The sequence below is a fragment of the Sorex fumeus genome, unplaced genomic scaffold, assembly GCF_029834395.1.
Source record: "Sorex fumeus unplaced genomic scaffold, SorFum_2.1 ptg000003l, whole genome shotgun sequence".
Classification (NCBI taxonomy): Eukaryota; Metazoa; Chordata; class Mammalia; order Eulipotyphla; family Soricidae; genus Sorex; species Sorex fumeus.
This window is the reverse complement of record NW_026606060.1, coordinates 7,057,575-7,075,957: the sequence shown is the minus strand read 5'-3', so window position 1 is coordinate 7,075,957 and position 18,383 is coordinate 7,057,575. Positions and strand designations below refer to the sequence as shown.

At 42.6% G+C, this 18,383-nt stretch overlaps 1 protein-coding gene across 1 annotated transcript in view; it reads right to left on the bottom strand.

Moving 5' to 3' along the window:
• SEMA4F (ssemaphorin 4F) overlaps positions 1 to 18,000 on the bottom strand; it is a 28,622-nt gene extending 10,622 nt beyond the window's left edge. The window contains exons 1-5 of the mRNA XM_056115683.1: positions 17,725 to 18,000; positions 14,742 to 14,893; positions 13,669 to 13,728; positions 13,370 to 13,468; positions 8,005 to 8,098 (exon numbers count right to left, since the gene is read on the bottom strand). Of these exons, the coding sequence (XP_055971658.1) occupies positions 8,005 to 8,098; positions 13,370 to 13,468; positions 13,669 to 13,728; positions 14,742 to 14,893; positions 17,725 to 17,941 (622 nt within the window). The 5' untranslated portion in view covers positions 17,942 to 18,000. The remainder of the gene's footprint in view (positions 1 to 8,004; positions 8,099 to 13,369; positions 13,469 to 13,668; positions 13,729 to 14,741; positions 14,894 to 17,724) is intronic.
• Between the last annotated feature and the right edge of the window lie 383 nt (positions 18,001 to 18,383).

The following is an 18,383-nucleotide window of genomic DNA, read 5'->3' as shown; positions in this document are numbered from 1 at the left end:
GAAATGGTAGGAAGGACCAGAAGGCGGTGGCTGGACAGAAAATTAGTTCTGATGTTGGACACACCATGGCTGATGCACCAGAGATACTCAGGAGGCAATCCAGCAAAAGGGCATGGCAACAGGACCAGTGTTGAGCAATTTAGAATCATCCGGAAGTGATGATATGAACACAAAATAGCAAAGGAGAAATGGAATATAAGAAGAAAGCCTGAGGGAAACCACCACTTACGGTCAGAAGCTACTGAAGGAAAGAGAAGATCGGATTAGAGAAGTTGGGGAAGAAAGAAGGGTTGGGATGCCAGAGTTGGTGCATGGGGACCCCTGCAAGATCAGAGGAGCTCAGGCCCACTGAAGGAAGCAGTGAAGAGGGGCCTCCTTGGGAAAACCACAACCACCTTGAGACAAATGATCAAGTAAAGCTACATGTCTCAGTTGCTGAAAGATGAACACAACTGGGAGTCGCACCTGGAGCCTTGGGCGTGTGAGGCATGTGCCTATCACTGAATTGTTGTCACAGCCTCAACACTATTTTAATGACATGTTATGCAAAACAAGCTCCCCAAAAATCATCAGGAGGCCTCCAAGGACAACAGCAGAGAACAAGAAATCCGCTGTGAGGTAAGGAGACTATTCTCTTACTTGAGACAGTGAAAGAATCCAAGAACTTTGGAGCCAAGAAAACCTGGGTTTGAACCATGGATGCTAATTCAGAGTATGATCCTGGACAGCTGAATATCAGGGGTGATGCCCTCTCACCTTCAGAAAGGTGCAGATTTGATGAGCATCCACCAGAACCTCGGGCAGAGCCTGGTGCATGACTGGCACTCAGACACATTAGCTGCGGCCCCTTTTGAACCATTGAGGGGCCATGTGCTTGCTTTGTTGCCAGAAAGGGGTCAGAGTAGAGAATAAAATGGCATCCTTTTATTCAAGAGCACTTCCTGAAATACTCTGGGCAGTGGTCCCACAGGAAGCAGAGCTGCAAATGAGTCAATTCTCTATATTTAAAGAGATGAGTAAAATTGGCACAAAAGAGTCAGAATGAAATTTTTCCTTGAAAACATTATGCAGGGTCTGGAGCGATAGCACAGTGGGTAGGGCATTTGCCTTGCACACAGCCGACCTGGGTTCGATTCCCAGCATCCCATATGGTCCCCTGAGCACCTCCAGGAGAAATTCCTGAGTGCATGAGCCAGGAGTAACCCCTATGCATTGCCGGGTGTGACCCAAAAAGCAAAAAAAAATAAAAAATAAAAACCATTATGCACAAACCATCTAAGCAAAACCCTGGCAGAAGTCATATCATGGACACTGAGGACAGTTAGGAGATAGTTACAGATATTTGAGCATGTGACATGGGAAGATGGCAGAGAAAGCCATGCAAGGACTCAGCGGTAGACAAAGACACAAAATCACTAAACTTTCTCTTTTTTTAGATCACTAAACTTTCTAGGAATTATGAGGCAATGAGCAACTCTGAAACCTGGAGCATACTTACTCAAAAGGGAATAGCAGAAGATCACTGAATCTAAGAGGCAGCACGAGGGAGGAAATTCTGACAGGAAGTAAAAGAGTTCCAAGTGTTCCAAGGGCTTGTAACACTTTCAGATATGTGCACGAATGCATACTCACACTCTCACACACACTCACACACACACACACAGAAAAAGAACCAACAACAGTCACAGTTGTAAACACAGAAATTCACAAGATACAGAATCTCCACAGGTCCTAGAGTATCCAGGACCACCTCAATTCCAACTATTAAGTGGCATTTTATATAACATTATCTCCCTATGTGTGTAGTGTTGACAAGAAATGATTGAAAGGATCAAGTCAATAATGATTAAAATACACACTGACTTCAACAATAGATGATATGCAAAACAGAGCAATGCTCCCATGCTGAGCTCAGTGATCAAGATAATTAGGAAAGAAGACTGACTGAAACAGAACAGAAGGACTGATCCACATAAATGAGCTGGGGGGGGGGTGGATTGAGAGGGAGAAGGACTGGGGTCCTTGGGGGAGGCATGTGTGTATTCTGGGGATGGATGTGCTGTAGGAATTATATGCATGAGAAACCATTATTGTATTGTAAACCATGGGATTTCTATCAATAAAAAGGACAGCTGATAATCCAATCCTATTGTAAATATAATTATACATGTCTATACTTATACATGTATATATAATATACATATTATGTATTATATGTAATATACATATATATGTATATATGTAATATGTATATTATATATACATATCTGTGTGTGTGATATAGAAAGGTTGTTGAAAGAGGAACATCTCCACAGTGTTAATGTCTAATTCTTATTTTCTCCTTTTTTTTAACTTTCTAGATTTTTTTTTTTTTGCACTTAGCATCATTGAATTTTGTAACCCAAAAGTTCAAGCTTACTTCATTTTCTTATCTACAGGTTGGGCCAATTTACTACCTTTTTGTTTTTAACATCCTATTGTTAGAATATAATTAGATAATTGAAAATGCAGTAAATGAAGTGTTACCCTACCTGTTCCTGTGTTGGCCCTGGAAAATTTCTATAGCTGTCTAGTTGAAACAAGTAGTGTATAAATACTAGGTTTGCGATAGACACATCTGGACAGAAAAGAGGTGGCCAAATGCTGGCAGTAACCAATGCATCTGGAGTATGTGCAGTGCCTTGGGGCAGATGCAGTAATCACAGACTCAGTGAAACAGGAAAATTATAAAAACAGGATAAGTTCCCAAAGCAAAAGGGTCAAAGTTGCCTCCTAATCTTGTCAAATTCCTCACTGAAAAAAAATGACTGCTGTCCCAGTTTGGTTACCTGGTTGAGTAATGGCACCATAATATCAGAAGAGCCAAGTGAGGAGGTGAGGGAATATGATGAGCCTAGTTAGGGAGTTAGGGACATGGCAATTCTGGAATCCTGAGGGACATGCAAATACAGATGCCTGGAAGCATCTGTATGAGGAAGGGAAGAGGAAGGGAAGAGAAGGGGAGGGGAGGGAGGGGAGGGGAGGGGAGGGAGAAGGAAGGGTCTTGGCTGGAAGTCCCAGGAATCCCAACATTTATATTATAAACAAAAGACAAAGACCCTACCAAAGAGATGGAGAAAGAACTTCCAGTGTTCATAGTCTAATGTTATTGTCCAGTACTTGGATTTCTTCAGTTTTCAAATGTGTAATAAAAACTCTGAGATCAAATGCCCATTTGTTCATTTTTATCTAAATGCAATATGAAAAAAAAGCCCTATTTGAAGATGAGACTTCTGAGACATCCTCCAAAAGTTAAGTCCCAACAAACCCTTGAAAGTTGTTCAGCCTCACTAACAGAAAAGAAAATCAAAATGTGCATCAAGTGAGGCTTTGGAGGTCACTATGTGTTTATCCTCTGTGTAACTTGGGGTAGACAGTGGTGTGATAAGGCTGGCCCCCTCTAACTGCTGATGGGACTAGTTGTAAAGCAATTTGACCAGATCGAAGTATTTATACATTCTGTTTCAACAACTCTTGTTTTTTGGCAATATGCAATTATTTAGTTTCAATAAAGGAATTACATAAATGCTTATGTAAAAAGATTTCTTCTGAGCATTATTTTTAAGAGTGTCAATGTTTGAAAATTTGAATGGTGGGACTCCTGGACTAGCTCAGCAGCAGAGCACCTGATATATATATATATATATATATATATATATATATATATATATATTTGGCTCTGAGTTTGATATCTAGCACCAAATTTAATAAAATCAAAGCAAAAATTAACTTGAATATATAAGTATATACAATTAATTCTATATGTATAATGAAAGAGTACATAGTCACAATATTCTTGTCTTGAATAATTAAACATTTCTATGACAAGAAAATGTTCAGAGGGGCCAGAATGATAAGAAAGTGGGTAGGGTGTTTGCCTTGCATGCAGCCAACCTGGGTTCGATCCCCGGCATCCCATATGGTTCCCCGAGCACCACCAGGAGTGATTCCTGAGGGAAGAGCCAGGTGTAACCCCTGAGCCTCACTGGGTGTGACCCAAAAAGCCAGAAAAAGAGAAAATGTTCAGAATACAATACTACTTGAAACATCATGATTCTAATCTGTTATGAAGATATAACAGATACAGAAGAAAATATTCTAAAAAAATAACAGTGGTTATCTAGTGATAATAAAATTTTAAATTATTTATAGATAATATAATTAAAATTTACTACTTTATACATTTCTATATTTCCTACAATGCACATTGTAATTTTTTTGTAATTTTTATAATTTAAATAATTCTGCTAAGCTGTGGATACGAGTCAGCAGTAGAGCACTTGCCTTACATGTGTAAGCCTCTGGATTTAATCCCCAGAATCACAAAAATAAATTAGCAGGGCTGGAGAGATAGTACAGCGAGTAGAGCTTTTGTCTTGCACGCGGCCATCCCAGGTTCAATTCCCAGCATCCCATATGGTCCCCCGAGGACTGCCAGGAGTAATTCCTGAGTGCAGAGCCAGGAGTAACCCCTGTGCATCGCCAGATGTGTCCCAAAAAGCAATAAATAAATAAATTAGCATTTCTGCTATCATATTCTAAAAATACCTGCGTCACTAAAAACATTTTTATTTCAAATATCTCTATTACCTGAAGTATAGTCTTATAAATCCTAACTGGAATTTTTTTCTAGATCTTACATTTTGTTGTGACTATTTTCAATAGTTCTGTGTCCAAAACTAGGACAATAGAACATAAATCAGCACTTACAGAGCCAAAGTGAATGCTGGCACTTAGATGGAGAACAAAATCGAATGAGAGCTGTATAGAGTAAGAACTTCAGAGGAAATGTTAAAATGTATGTCAACTGGGATTTGAATCTGAGACAGAAGAGGACATGTTAGAAAATAAATTCTGGTCATTTTCATAAATTATCAGTTGAAAGACAATTCTGAATTCATTTTGTGTGTGTGTGTGTGTGTGTGAGAGAGAGAGAGAGAGAGAGAGAGAGAGAGAGAGAGAGAGAGAGAGAGAGAAGGAGGGAGAAAGGAAGCTTTTTTTTTTTTCAAATTTTCTTTCCCACACTTGCAAAATTTGTATTCTTAAACTACACACTGAAGTGAATCCACTTGCCAACTCAAATACAAATCACCCACGGAAGGTTGAACAAAGGTCGAACATATTAAAGAGAACTGCTAGGAACAAAGAAGCCGTGTTAACACCTCACCTTCGATAACAGCAGTTGAGACGTCATTGTCGAATCAAGAAATATGCATAACTGCCAAAACTGAGAAATCTTTCTTAATGATCCCAATGACTGGCTCTGATGCTTGACAAAAAGTCGTAAAGATTTGGGCAAAGAGAGATAGTACAATGGATTGGTGCTTGTCTTGTGTGTGTGTGTGTGTGTGTGTGTGAGAGAGAGAGTTCAATCCCTGGCACCACATGCATTCCCTGACAGTAGTGATCCTTGAGCACAGAGCCAGAACTAAGCCATGAACACTGGCAGGTGTGACCCCAAAACAAACAAGAGAAAAGAAAATTAAACTGTAGATTATACTGTTTTTATTCCAACCCTTGTGATTGCATATAGATGAGACTACATCAATTTCAACTATAGATGAGTGATAAAAATATCAGCCCAAATATTGTTTATTACTTTTCAGAAAAGTTAAGTCACTATATGATGAAGAGTGGTTTGTTTTTAATAAACTTTGAGACTTTTCCTATAAGAAAAAAAATAGCATTGTTAGAAGTTGTATTCCAATTTTTGTTTTTTATAAAATATTAAATCAAGGTATAGGCAAAAAACAATTTTACGGGGGCCAGAGAGATAGTTCAGTGGGTAAAGTACTTGCTTGCCTTGCCTATGGCTGACTAGGGTTCAAATCTAGCAACACATTTGGTCCCACCAGCCTGGCCAGGAGTGATCCCTGAGCACAGAACCAGTAGTCAGCCCCAAGCACAGCCTCCCCCAACAACAACAAAAATATTTTGTAGGGCCAGCAAGATAGAACAGCAGATAAGACACTTGCCTGGTATGCATCCAACTCAGTTCAAATCCCTCACTTCTTGGTGCCCTGAGTACTGTCATGGATAACAGCCCTTGAACACCACTGTGTGGTCCAACCTCCCCCACAAAAAATAAGTACCTTCACTTGTGGTAAGGAAATTTAAAGAAACAAGATGTAATTTTTAACTTTTGCTAATTAGTGAAGATTTTGTGTATCTGGTGGCCACACCTAGTCAGGCTCAGGGCACCAAGAAATGAGGGATCAGAAGAAACCTCCCACATGCAAAACATGCATTGAGCTATCTTCCTGGCCCTAGAAAAGTTTTTCTAAGTAACATATTCCAGTGAAATCTGTATGAGAATAAAAATACTCTCATTTACCACTGATTTAGGGTGTAAATTGGTGCGCCTTTTCTAAAAAGTCTATTAGCAACAAATGATGAGCCCAAAGATGTTCACACCCTTATATTTAGTAATTCACTTCCAGGAATCTTGAGAAGAGAATCTAAATACAACAGTGTATGCACCAAAATATTTGTAACAGGGCCAGAGAGATAGTACAGCAGGCACAATCCTTGCCTTGCAAGCGGCGGACCCAGCTTCAATCCCCCACACCTCATATGGTTCCCCAAGCCCCACCAGGAGTGATTCCTGAATGCAGAGGCAGGAATAAACCCTGAGCAGTCAAGTGTGGCCAAAAAAAGAAATTTTTAAAAGTTTTTTAAAATGTTCATTATGGTATCATAAATAATAGCATAAACTTTAAATAAACTTGGAAATAAAATTAAATTATAAGATGACTGAATTTGTTTGATTAAATTATTACAACCTCATGGGTGAACAGCAGAACAACTTAAAATTTTTCATAAAGATCATTTTAATATTAATATAGTTAGCTAGAAATGCCTGTGGTATACTTACATGCCAATCAAAATTACATTCAAGTAGCATAATTGAAAGTGTTTACATTATGCTTACACATCCAAAACATTTCTATTAACCTGCCTATTTCACTGTTTATTCATTTGTTTCTATTAACCTTCATGAGGAAATAGCTGGGCTCTCACTGAATCTGAAGGGTATCTGTGGACTTGGAAGTCTGAGCTAAACTCTAGCCTACATGACATACCAACAGTTCACTTTGTGGTCACCAAAGTATTAGACAGTCATTCTCCAGGAAAGGTTTAGGCATAACCTGTGACAGAACCATTCCACACTTGAGCATCTGTACATAATTAGCTCAAAGGAAAAAACAGTAGAAATTTATTAATAGCCATAAATGATTCCTCTGAGCAACAAAGGGCTAGCCAGCAAAAAAAAAGTAGTATATATGCATGTATATGTGTGTGTGTGTGTGTGTGTATGCACATACACACTTTAAAAGACCAGAAGGAAATGTACTCAAATATCAGCAGTGCTTTTCTGAGTAGGATGACTTCAGAGGTGTGCTATTATGGTAGTTACTAAACACACATGGCCATTGTATTTAAATAAAAAGGAAATCAAATTTTTAATTCCTTCCTTCAATCACACTACTCACATTTCAAGGCATCAAGAGCTTCATGAAGCTAATAGCTATCACATTGGAGAGAACAGATCTAGAACATTTCCAGGGTCACAGCAAGTTCTTTTGGGCAGTGCTGTTCTACAAGATTTCTTATGTTCTCCTTAATACTTATTTCAAATTTATTACAATATGCATTGTAGTAGATTCCTCTTATAAACAGGAATAGAAAAAAAACACAATAGGGGAAGAAAACGAGGTTAACAGAGGAAAAATACTAGAGGTGCAGAGGTCACATTCTCTAGAGATAAACTGGGGAAATACATTCTGGGGGGTTGGGAAGCAGAAGGTCACAGGCACTCAGGGAAGAACAGAAACAGCTAGAGAGAGACATGGGAATAATAGACATTCCAAGGAGAGGAAAGAAAGAACACAGAAATTCCAACAGCGGGAGAGAAAGGAGGCAGATACAGCAAGAAGTCACAAATTCTTGTCTCTCCCCACTCACCAGCCATTACAGCTGCTGACCGCTGAGCTGGCTCAAAAGGACATTTCCCCCGGCCACTCTCAAGTCTTTCAACCTGCTGGAAACTGGACACATCCTACAGACCAGAAGGGGGCAATTGGTTTAGGGGTCATGAGGAGGTTCATGGTGAGAATTACAAAGATCGTCAGATGAAGGAGAAGCCCCAAATCCCATTCACTTCCCATCCCCTGCGACCATCCCCCTATGCCCAGTCTGCTCTCCCTGTTCCCCTGCCCTTTCCTGCATTTCCAATGTCTGTCTTTCCTATTTTTATCAGTTTTTCTCCCCTCAATTCCCTAATCTCTACAACCCATATGCCCTGATGGAGAAACACCAAGGATGGGTCTAGAAAACACCACGAGACTGATCTTTTCCCTAAAATGCTGCTGAAAGGCGAAGTTTGTGACTGGCTGGAGTGCATGCTACTGGACAAGATCCAGGAAAAAATGCAGTCCAGTACGCCTTTGGGAGAGAAGAGAAAATCGTGGACTGTTACAAGACCATCTGAAGCCCATGGGTCTACAGGGGAAAAGAGACCATCTTCGCACGACTTTCTCTCAGGGCCAAGATGAAAGATAAAAGCAGAGTCAAGCACACATAAGACGGTGGAAGAGAAACTGCATATGCACTGAAGAATGGCCTGCAGTTCAGGTCATAATTTGAGGACTTGGTAAGCAAGTGCCTTCTTCAATCAGGGATTCCAGAGGAACTGTCCTTGGGGCTACAGTGGATGCAAATAATGCAGGAATTGCAGGACCACCCAGAATTTTCCTTAGCTGGGCATCCTGTACTGAGAGGGATCAAAATGACACTCAGCACTGGAGATTATACATGACTGGGAACTGGCAGGGGAATAGACTGTAGCTGGAGAATCAATGTTATGCCATGGAAATGCCAGGAGTGCTATCACAACTGGAGTGGACATGGAGGGTTGAGAAGATCGCTTTGCTTTGATGACTGAATAGCAATACACACACACACCTGTGTGTATACATATGTAAATTTGCATACATATATTCCCTGAACAAAGGCATATTGCTAGTCCATTCTAACAGCTAACATATTTGTCACAGTTGACAAGGTTTTATTTTACAGCGATCAATGAAAAGGTTTTTAAATTATATATGATGTGAGGACCTCCAAAAGTAAAGAGTCATCTGGAATGGAGGACCCTGCCGGGACACCAAAAACCTATGCTGGATAGCAGTATACATCCTAGCCTGAGAAGAAAGGTGACAGCTCAGTGAGAGACGACCAAGAACTCTGACAGTTTGGAGATGGAGCTAACACATGCTACTGTGGCCCATTGTCCCTCTCACCTAAACTATGACAATATTTCCCTTTTCCACAAGGCCTTGCCTTGTCCCCAGTTTACTCTACAGAACAGCCTAGAGTCATATTCCTAAACTATCAATCAATAACTACGTATTTTACCATGAGAATGACAAAATGGGTCACAGCCTGCTAGCATTAAAAGTTTTTTAACTCATCATTTTCTAATACATTTCATTATCAACTCTTTCTCCAAACCAAGCCTAGATTGTCTATTATTTCTACACAATAATTTGTTTTTCCATCTCTCATCTCAGTAGTTGAAACTATTCCCTTACATTTCACCAAGAACTAAAAGAATTGACTTTTTCACAATCCTTATTCTTTTTAAAGTTGGGGGGAAGCAGGGTAAGGAGGAGTGCTGGAGATGGAATCCAGGGTCTCTACCACTGAGTCACATCCTCCCAAGGAATTCTCAAGGGGTCTGGAGGACACTCATAACAAATATTTGACCAATGGAGTTCAAGATCAAGGTCTGTCATTATTAGACCATCCTAGCCACAGAAAGACTTGAGGAGCCCTCAGGGATATACCCAGAAGTGCTTCAGGAGCATATGGTACCCAAGGTCAAAGTCTGATCTTCAAGTATCCCAGGTATGCGCTTCAGTCCTTTTGAGCTATCTCTCCAATACCCTCCTTTCTCTTTAATTTTTATGCATTATTTGATTCTTTTGAATCACTACTTTCTTTAAAATATTCTATTTCTTAACTCATGAAATGTTACTTTTTTGGTGTCCCTTCTCTGATCCAAAGATCTGTCTCTTCTCTAACTCCTTTGATTGTTCTTCTTACTAGCCTGTATATACTAATCATTTACCTTTAATCTATTAGACATGTACTCCAAAGATCTCATTTATTCTTATGTTCTCATCCAACCCACATAAATCATTTAATAGCCCTTACGCAAATGAGCTTCCTATCAACTAGATAGGCTATGGTCACTGTATGGCCAAAGAGGTATTTTTTTTCTTTGCTTTTTGGGTCACACCTGGCGATGCTCAGGAGTTACTCCTGGCTCTGCGCTCAGGAATTACTCCTGGCGATGCTCAGGGGACCATATGGGATGCTGGGAATCGAACCCAGGCCAGCCGCGTGCAAGGCAAACGCCCTACCCGCTATGCTATTGTTCCAGCCCTTTTTTTTCCTAAGAGGTATTTAATTAGAACCCAAAAGGGACAAGAAATGCTCAGCTAATTTATCTTAAATGTTGAGAACCTTCACTCTCAATTTTGTGTCAGCAAAGACTGAACATCAGTTATAGTGAAACAAGTTACCGTAACTAGAATCCAGAGATAGGTAAAAAGATTATCATGGAGCTATAGAGTTAGAAATATGTCCACTGGTCTTGACCAGGAAGGATACAATCCATATAAATAACCTTTTCTATATGATTCTAGAAAAATATATATGCCACCTGTTACATCAAATAAGTCAGAGATAACAAGAAATTGAAGCCAGATAAGGTTCTCTATGTTACAGTCTGGAATAGAGAACAGGTTAAAGAAGCAGAATCAGACAAACCTCGGTTTGACTCTTGACTCAGACTCTATGTAATTTTAGACATGATACCTGTCTTTTCTAAACCTGTTTCTGAGCCTATAAATGAAGTAAATAATATCTACATATCATGATGTGGTGATAAGAATGAAGATCAATTGTGACTGTAAAGTACCTACATCAACCAAAGATAATCTATACTCAACTGAAAGGCAATTGTTATTATTATTATTATAAATCCAACACTTTTCTCTATTAACTGCAGGAGTTCCTTCAACAAACTAAAATATTCTCCTCCAATAATCAAGAAGCTGCCACTGAAGGATAGCACCTCACATTTGGAAGTGGGAGGTCCAAATACTTGAACTTTCAGTGGTAAGAACCTGAACATTTCTTATCAACGCTGGTTAAGTTACTCAAAAGCTCTCAAATAATAGCCATGCATGGTTTCAAAGCCATAAGACTAGGATATGAGAAGTTTATCACTAAGAATACGGCAAGAAATTATTCAAGCCAACTTCGTGGCAGAACAAGACAGGATAAAGGTAGAAAAGTATCCAGAGAGTCTGGAAAGCAGACTGGGAATGTGATCTAAAAGATTAATATACTCTATCTTTGTACGTCAACGCCTGATACTCTCCTAGGAACAAGGCTTCACAAAAAAGGGCCCTCTATTAATGAACCCACTAAATAGGAGGGTTCAGGAAAGAGGTAAACAATCATGGGACTGCAGGACACAGACCCTCAATTTCACTCTTGTAGTTGATGCTCCTCATGGATATGGGAACAAACCACATCAATTCCAATAGGTATTTCCAGGACATTTTCTCAATCAGTACTTGTCTAACAACCATTAGGTGCCATCTCATAGTGCAAGAAAGAATAGAAGGCTCTGGGAGATTAACCTGGAGAAAATGCTTCGTCTATAAGCTACAGTTCTGTTCTTCATATAAGAGGAGGAGGAGGAGGAGGAGGAGGAGGAGGAGGAGGAGGAGGAGGAGGAGGAAGCGGTGGGGGAGGAGAAGGTGCAGGAAGTGGAGGAGGAGGAGGAAGAGGTGGAGGAGGAAGAGGAGGAGGAGGAGGAGGAAGAGGAGGAGGAAGAGGAGGAGGAGGAGGAGGAGGAAAAGAAGAAGGAGAAGGAGAAGGAGAAGGAGAAAGAGGAGGAGGGCAGCAATAGCAGTTGATCAAGTACTCCTGGATCACTGTGAGATCTACAGAGAAGCTGGACCCTCTACCTTACCTGAACTATGCAGGTCTAATAAGGGAGTTTGTCACTGCCACTATAAGCATAATAAGCCCAACTAACCCAAACCCAGAGAGACTAAGTGGGAATCAGGCACATACAAGTATAAAATTCTAAGCCAGAAATGTGATAGTGATCTTAAAGAAAAGGTATTTTGGACAAGCAGTTTATATAAGGGTCCAGTCAAGATCAACAGCAAGAATAAGAGTGGAAAAAGGGGTTCCACTCATAATGCCCTTCTAGCAGAAAGTCACTGAATACTAAGGACATATGAGGCCTTCAAATCCTTCCAGGGTCTTGTCACAAACACAATCTACAAGAAGATCAGTGACTGAACTTAGGAACTGACAGGAAAAGCTGATAGTTGAAGAACTGTCACTGTCACTGTCCTCCCGTTGTTCATCGATTTGCTCGAGCGGGCCCAGTAATGTCTCCATCGGAGACTGTTGTTACTGTATTTGGCATATCGAATACATCACGAGTAGCTTGCCAGGCTCTGCTGTGCGGGCGAGATACTCTCGGTAGCTTGCTGGGCTCTCCGAGAGGAGCAGAGGAATCGAACTTGGGTCGACCATGTTGGCTGCATGCAAGGCAAACGCCCTACCCGCTGTTCCTGAGATGCTACCAGCCCGTGAACTTTGCAGCCGTGGCAAGCCTACATGTGACTGGGGTATTACATGTCCCAAGCGTGTGAGAGTAGCTATGTCCAGAGTTCTAGCAGCAATGAACAGGACCTAGGACAAGATCTGAAGAAACCACGGTTGCTGGGGTGCGCACCTTGAAAATAAGATCCAAGAAATGGGACCAGCAGGAGCTACATAAGTAGGAAGTAACATCAGAAGCCATGAGAGCAGAAGATAACACTCCACAGAGAATAAGGCTGGCAGAGGAAGTGGGAGAAGGCAGGGAGAGATGATTCTCACATATCATGGGAAGACCAAAAAGGAATAAGCTATGCCGATAAGAAAAAGGGTGCAGGCCCTCTAGACAACGCATATATGCCAAGCAAGAGAAACATGAATTACTCGTTAAGTCTCTCCTGTATTTATCCACCCCCAACCAAACCAGCATCCTTCCCTTCCTTCAATGTCCTACCCACATCCCTGCCTTCACTCTATATATCTTAATTGCTACAGCATCCCTCCCCATCTCTTTTATACCTTCCCTATGAGGCCTCTACCGGACACTTGTCATGCACAAGGATTGCCTGAAGCATGCCCCCCATCATGGTCACTCACAGAAGACCCTTCCCATCCGACCACCCCTGTCACTCACAATAACCCCGCACTTCGGATCAAAGGCGAAGGTGCCACATGTGAGGAGATGAGAGGCATTGGCAATGGCGAGAATCTGGATAAAATTGTGACATTCATCCTGGGGGTTAGAAATGGTTAGAGAGAATCAGAAGCAGCAGGTTACATGGGAAGGAAGCAATGTCAGGACAATTAGATGCATCTGGGAACAAAGTTGACAGGAGTCCTTGCCTGGGGCCACTGGGATAGGAGCACTGGGGGACAGAACCAGGGCTAAACCCAAGACAATGGACACAGGCCAGGGTCCAGATTAGTACCTACCTCCTTCTTGCCTTTCTTCCGACAGTTCTGTCTGTGGGCATCAGGCACCTTCCAGTCAATCTGAGGAAAGAAGGAGTTACTGTTTTCCCCAGATTCTACCCCAAATTTCTCCCAGGTTAAGGTGCTGAGACAGTTCCATCAATCTGACACCCACCCCCCATTAGTGTTGTTTTCCAGACTGGAGATCTCTGCTCATTAATAAGTAAAGAAATCAATTGTGAAATCACAACCAGCATTATTTTTAATGAGACACAATGTAACTATTACATAGAGAAGTAATATTTTGAGAAAGGTTTCTTCCAGGATACGCTTTTCTTTGTTTCATGTTTGAGATTTGGGGAGTTTTTTTTTTTGAGGGGAGGGGGAGATGGGGTTTTGGGTCTTGTATTTACATGTTTGTTTTTTGTTTGAGGGCCACAGCCGGCGATGCTCAGGGCTTACTCCTGGCTCTGTATACAGGAGGAGTTACTCCTGACAGTGCTTGATATGTAGTGCTAGGGACCAAATGTCTTAACCCCAGTACTATCTCTTTGGCCTTCGGTACACACTTAATTCTTTTTTATTTGGGGAGATTTTTGTTTTGTTTTGATTTCGGTTTGGGGGTCACATTCGGTGGTGTTCATGGGCTATTCCTGGCTGTGCTCAGCAGTGACCCCGACAGGGCTCAGTTATAACTACGTGTGACACCAGGGAACTGAACAGGGGTAAGAGAGAAGGCAAACACCTTAACCCCTAACAGGACATACTCTGTATCAGTATACACTGATGTACCATATTTCTTTCTGAGGTGTGGTCAAAGCATAATGAATTCTAATGATTTCTTTGTCCACGTATATCTGAACCCTATTTATTGAGGCCTCCTCTCCATCATATGGAGTCACCCTGACCCTTCCATTCCCCTCAGTCGCGACACTAAAATGCTCTCCCCCTCATCAACACTCTGCTTAGTATTACCACATTACCTCTTCATTTTTATGAACACCATCACCACCCACCCTAGCCACATTTCATAAAATCACAGATCTAGTTGCATGCTCTTGGGACCAAGATCCTCCCCGCCTCTCAACTCTCACCCTGCGGGGTCGTGCCCCTGATAAGGGCAAAGATAAGGCGAAGATGGTGTCCTGGGCGCCGACATAAAGTGTGTGGGAAGCAGGATCCACAAGGAGAACAGAGTAATTGTGTCTCTGGGGCACGGAGAACCGAGTGAGATAGGAGTCAGCCTCTGGCAGGAAAAGAAGTTGAGAGGGGAGAGTGATGTCAGCCATTGGTTGCTTCATAGGATTGGATCCACAAAGTCATAGTGAAAGGGATCAGTTTTGCTTTCTTCCAAGTTTGGGGACAAGGGACACAGCCTACAGTGCTCATGGGCTACTCCCAAATTCGTACCATGGGTCACTTCTGGCCATGCTCAAGGGAGCTTTTAATGACAGGGATCAAATCTGTGCCCCCCTCCCCATGCAAATAATGAGCTTGGCCCTTTGAATTATCTTTACAGTCTCTTTCCAAGGATTTGTTTAGCAGACTTCAGGAGAAAAAGCAGAACCTTGAAAGACCAAACCTCTAACTTCATCATAGTTAGATAACTGATGAGGTCAGAACACTCGGCACACAATTTAGTGAAGTATGCTTTTTCTATAAAAATAGAACACTATATTAAAATTATAGCATAAATATTAATTTTGTTATTTCTATTCATAGCGACATAATACAAAATTTGAAAATACCTATAGATGGGACAAGTATGTCCCTTTCTATTTTTAATCACTATATAATAGAAACTTGACGAAGAATGGCATTGTTTTATCCCTTTCATTCCAGGGATAGGGCCCTCCCCAGCAGTGCCCAGAGGCCGTGGATCTTCTCCCTGAGACATTTCCCACCAGGTCCAGTGGTTTGGTGCTTGGACCCAACAAGACGGTGAAGTTCAGACCACTAGTGCTTAGGGGTCACCTAAGTGATTGGGAGGACATGGAGTGATAGGGATCAAACTTAGGGCCTCATACCTACAAGGCATCAACCCTTTGAGCTATTTGCCCAGATCCAAATGCTTCATTCCTTTCAACAACATACTAAGACACCATCTCTCACATATCCCTCTTGATTGCTCCCTTTCCACTCATAGAGTCAGAGAGATTGGTAGACAAGAAGCATAAAAGTCTGGAAATGTATCAACCTGAATTGAAATGTGACTCCTTTGTTCACCAGCAAAATGATCTTGAATAAGTTACTTGTCCTATCCAGATATCACTTATCTCATCTGTAAACTTCACCATGCAGGATTACTGGGAAAAAAGTAAATATTTCAAGGCCCAAACGTGGAAGAAAGAAGAATATGGGAGGCCCTGACACATATAACAGGTTTCACAAATGACTGTTTTTCTTTCCTCCATGTTAGTGTAACAATAGCTTCATATTAGCTTTCAAGACTAGTAACCAGCAAGATAGCATGATTGTTACCTTTTCCACTCTGGAGTTCCTATTCCTGCACTAATATAACTTGGTTCTACCAGCTTTATCTGTTTAGTTCCTCTCCAAATTGACATAATGGCCAAGCCACTCATTCCTAGATGTGTTCATATGGAGTGCCACCTACCCATCCTCCTACAAGCATACTCATGACTGTGTTACATCCCACCCACTCTCTTGTGCTTTGAATAAGCCCTGGCTCACCCAACCTCCACTACTAGATCCAGTTCCATTTTACCTTGCCATCTAGACCTCTCTGGAGTCTAGGACATCAACCCAACCTGCCAACCTCAACTCCGTTCCGTAGCTACTGCCCCAGCACTAAAGCCTCAGACCTTATGCTCTGACCACAACTTGGTCTCCTGAATCCACAGCACCTCTTCACAATACTGGTCTGAAAATGAAATCTAAATTACTACTTCCCAGTCACAGTTTTTGTCAACCAGCTGTACTCTTGGCCTCATTGATTCTATCGGTGCAAAGTACCCACTGGAAAGAAAACAAGGTCATGCCCACCTTAGCAGAAAGTGTTTAAAGTGTGAATCATTCCAATGACCATTTTTCTCATTTTACTTTAGTTTGGCAGGGGGAAGTAGCACACCAGGGAGTGCCCAGAGCTTACTCCTGGCAGTGCTATCTCTCCAACCATCAACCGAGGCCTCAACCCTTAGACCCATGGTTGATGCCCCCTTTCACACCCCCATGACCCTTCCATGACTACAGTTAACTTCGTGACTTCCTCCTGGCCTCTTCTATATCTTTTTAAAGGACCATATTGCCCTCTTCCCTTTTTTTCCTTCTGAAGATTAAAACAAAAAATGATTTCAACAACATTTTAAACCAGTTCACTGAATAGTTTCTCAACATTTAATGTGAGGGTTGAATAGAGGGAGGCTGAGGAAGTTAGGGGGGTCACAGAGGATGGTAAATGCATGAACAAAATAAAGGGGGTCAAGAGTTGTCATCAGAGATGTAAAAGGACCGGGAAGTGATTTAAGAAAATTAAGGGAGTCCCTGAGCTGCCCCCGTGAGGCCCCCTTGTCCCCCAAAATGCATAGGGGTATGAATAGGGCAAAAGACTTGCAGAGCAGGAGAAGGGTGGTGAGAGAATGGATAGGAAGAGGGGGTCAGATGGAAGTGCTGCGCCCGGCATCAGAAGGACGGGGTGGAGTCGAATGAAAAGACAGGTGGGTTTGAAGCAGAACAGGCTGGTCAAATTGGCGTGGTGGACACAAGTGTGTGGGAGCAGTAGAGGATTAGGAGGGAACTTCGAAATGAATGACTTGGGGCAGTCCCGGCGCCCTCCCTGGGCCTCGGTTCCTGATTCCGTTCGGTGACACGGGGCTTCCCTCTCCCACGCTTTTGAGCATTCGGGGCCGCGGGAACCACCTGGGCGCGGCAAGGGGAGGGAGGCCGGACCTGGGGGTGCGGTGGAGCAGCCCCCTGCAGCCCTCTGAGATCGGGGGTCGTGGGCGGCTCGGGATGCGGCGCAGTCGCTGGGGGGACGAGAAGGCAGATGGGTGTGGGCACTGCGGGAGGGGCCTGAGCGCGCCGAGAAGGGATGGGGAGAGGATGCCCGCACCTTACCCGAGATAGACAGCGAGACCCTGGGCACCGAGCCCGGGACGCGGCCGGACACCGGGCCGCTGAGCACCGCCAGCAGCAGCAGCGGTAAGGGCGACACCGGAGGCGGCCCAGGACCCGGGCGTGGCCGCTCGGCAGTGGTCCTCATCGCTGGCTCGGCCTGGCCGCGGGGTGGGGCTCGTCCAGTCGCCTCAGCTCTGGGGCACGACGCCGTGGGCATCTCTCCTTCTCGGTTTTCTTCGGCCAGGTTCGGCCTGCAGCTGTCGAGCCCAGGGCAACCTGGCTCCACCCGGGCTGGAGAAGAGACCAATGATTGAGCTGATTTTCCTCCTGTAGCCAATCGGTGTGGAGTGGAGGCGGAGCTAATGGAAGAGCGGCCCAACCCAGTTAAAGGCGGGGCTAGACAGGTTATGGGAGGGAGGGTGGGATCAATCCAGTATCTCCAAGAGGTGCCCCTAATGCCAGTGTTTATAGAGAATATTTGCAGGGAAGTGATTCTCAGAGTGATTATTTTCACAAGCATTTAATGAAGGTTCTCTATGTGCAAGGCATAACTCAAAACAAACAAAAAATTAGAAGTATACACAAAGGTATGGTCCTTGACTTTGGGGAGCTCAGTGTAATAAGGTAAAGGTGTAAACAAATAACTGCAAATAGATAAT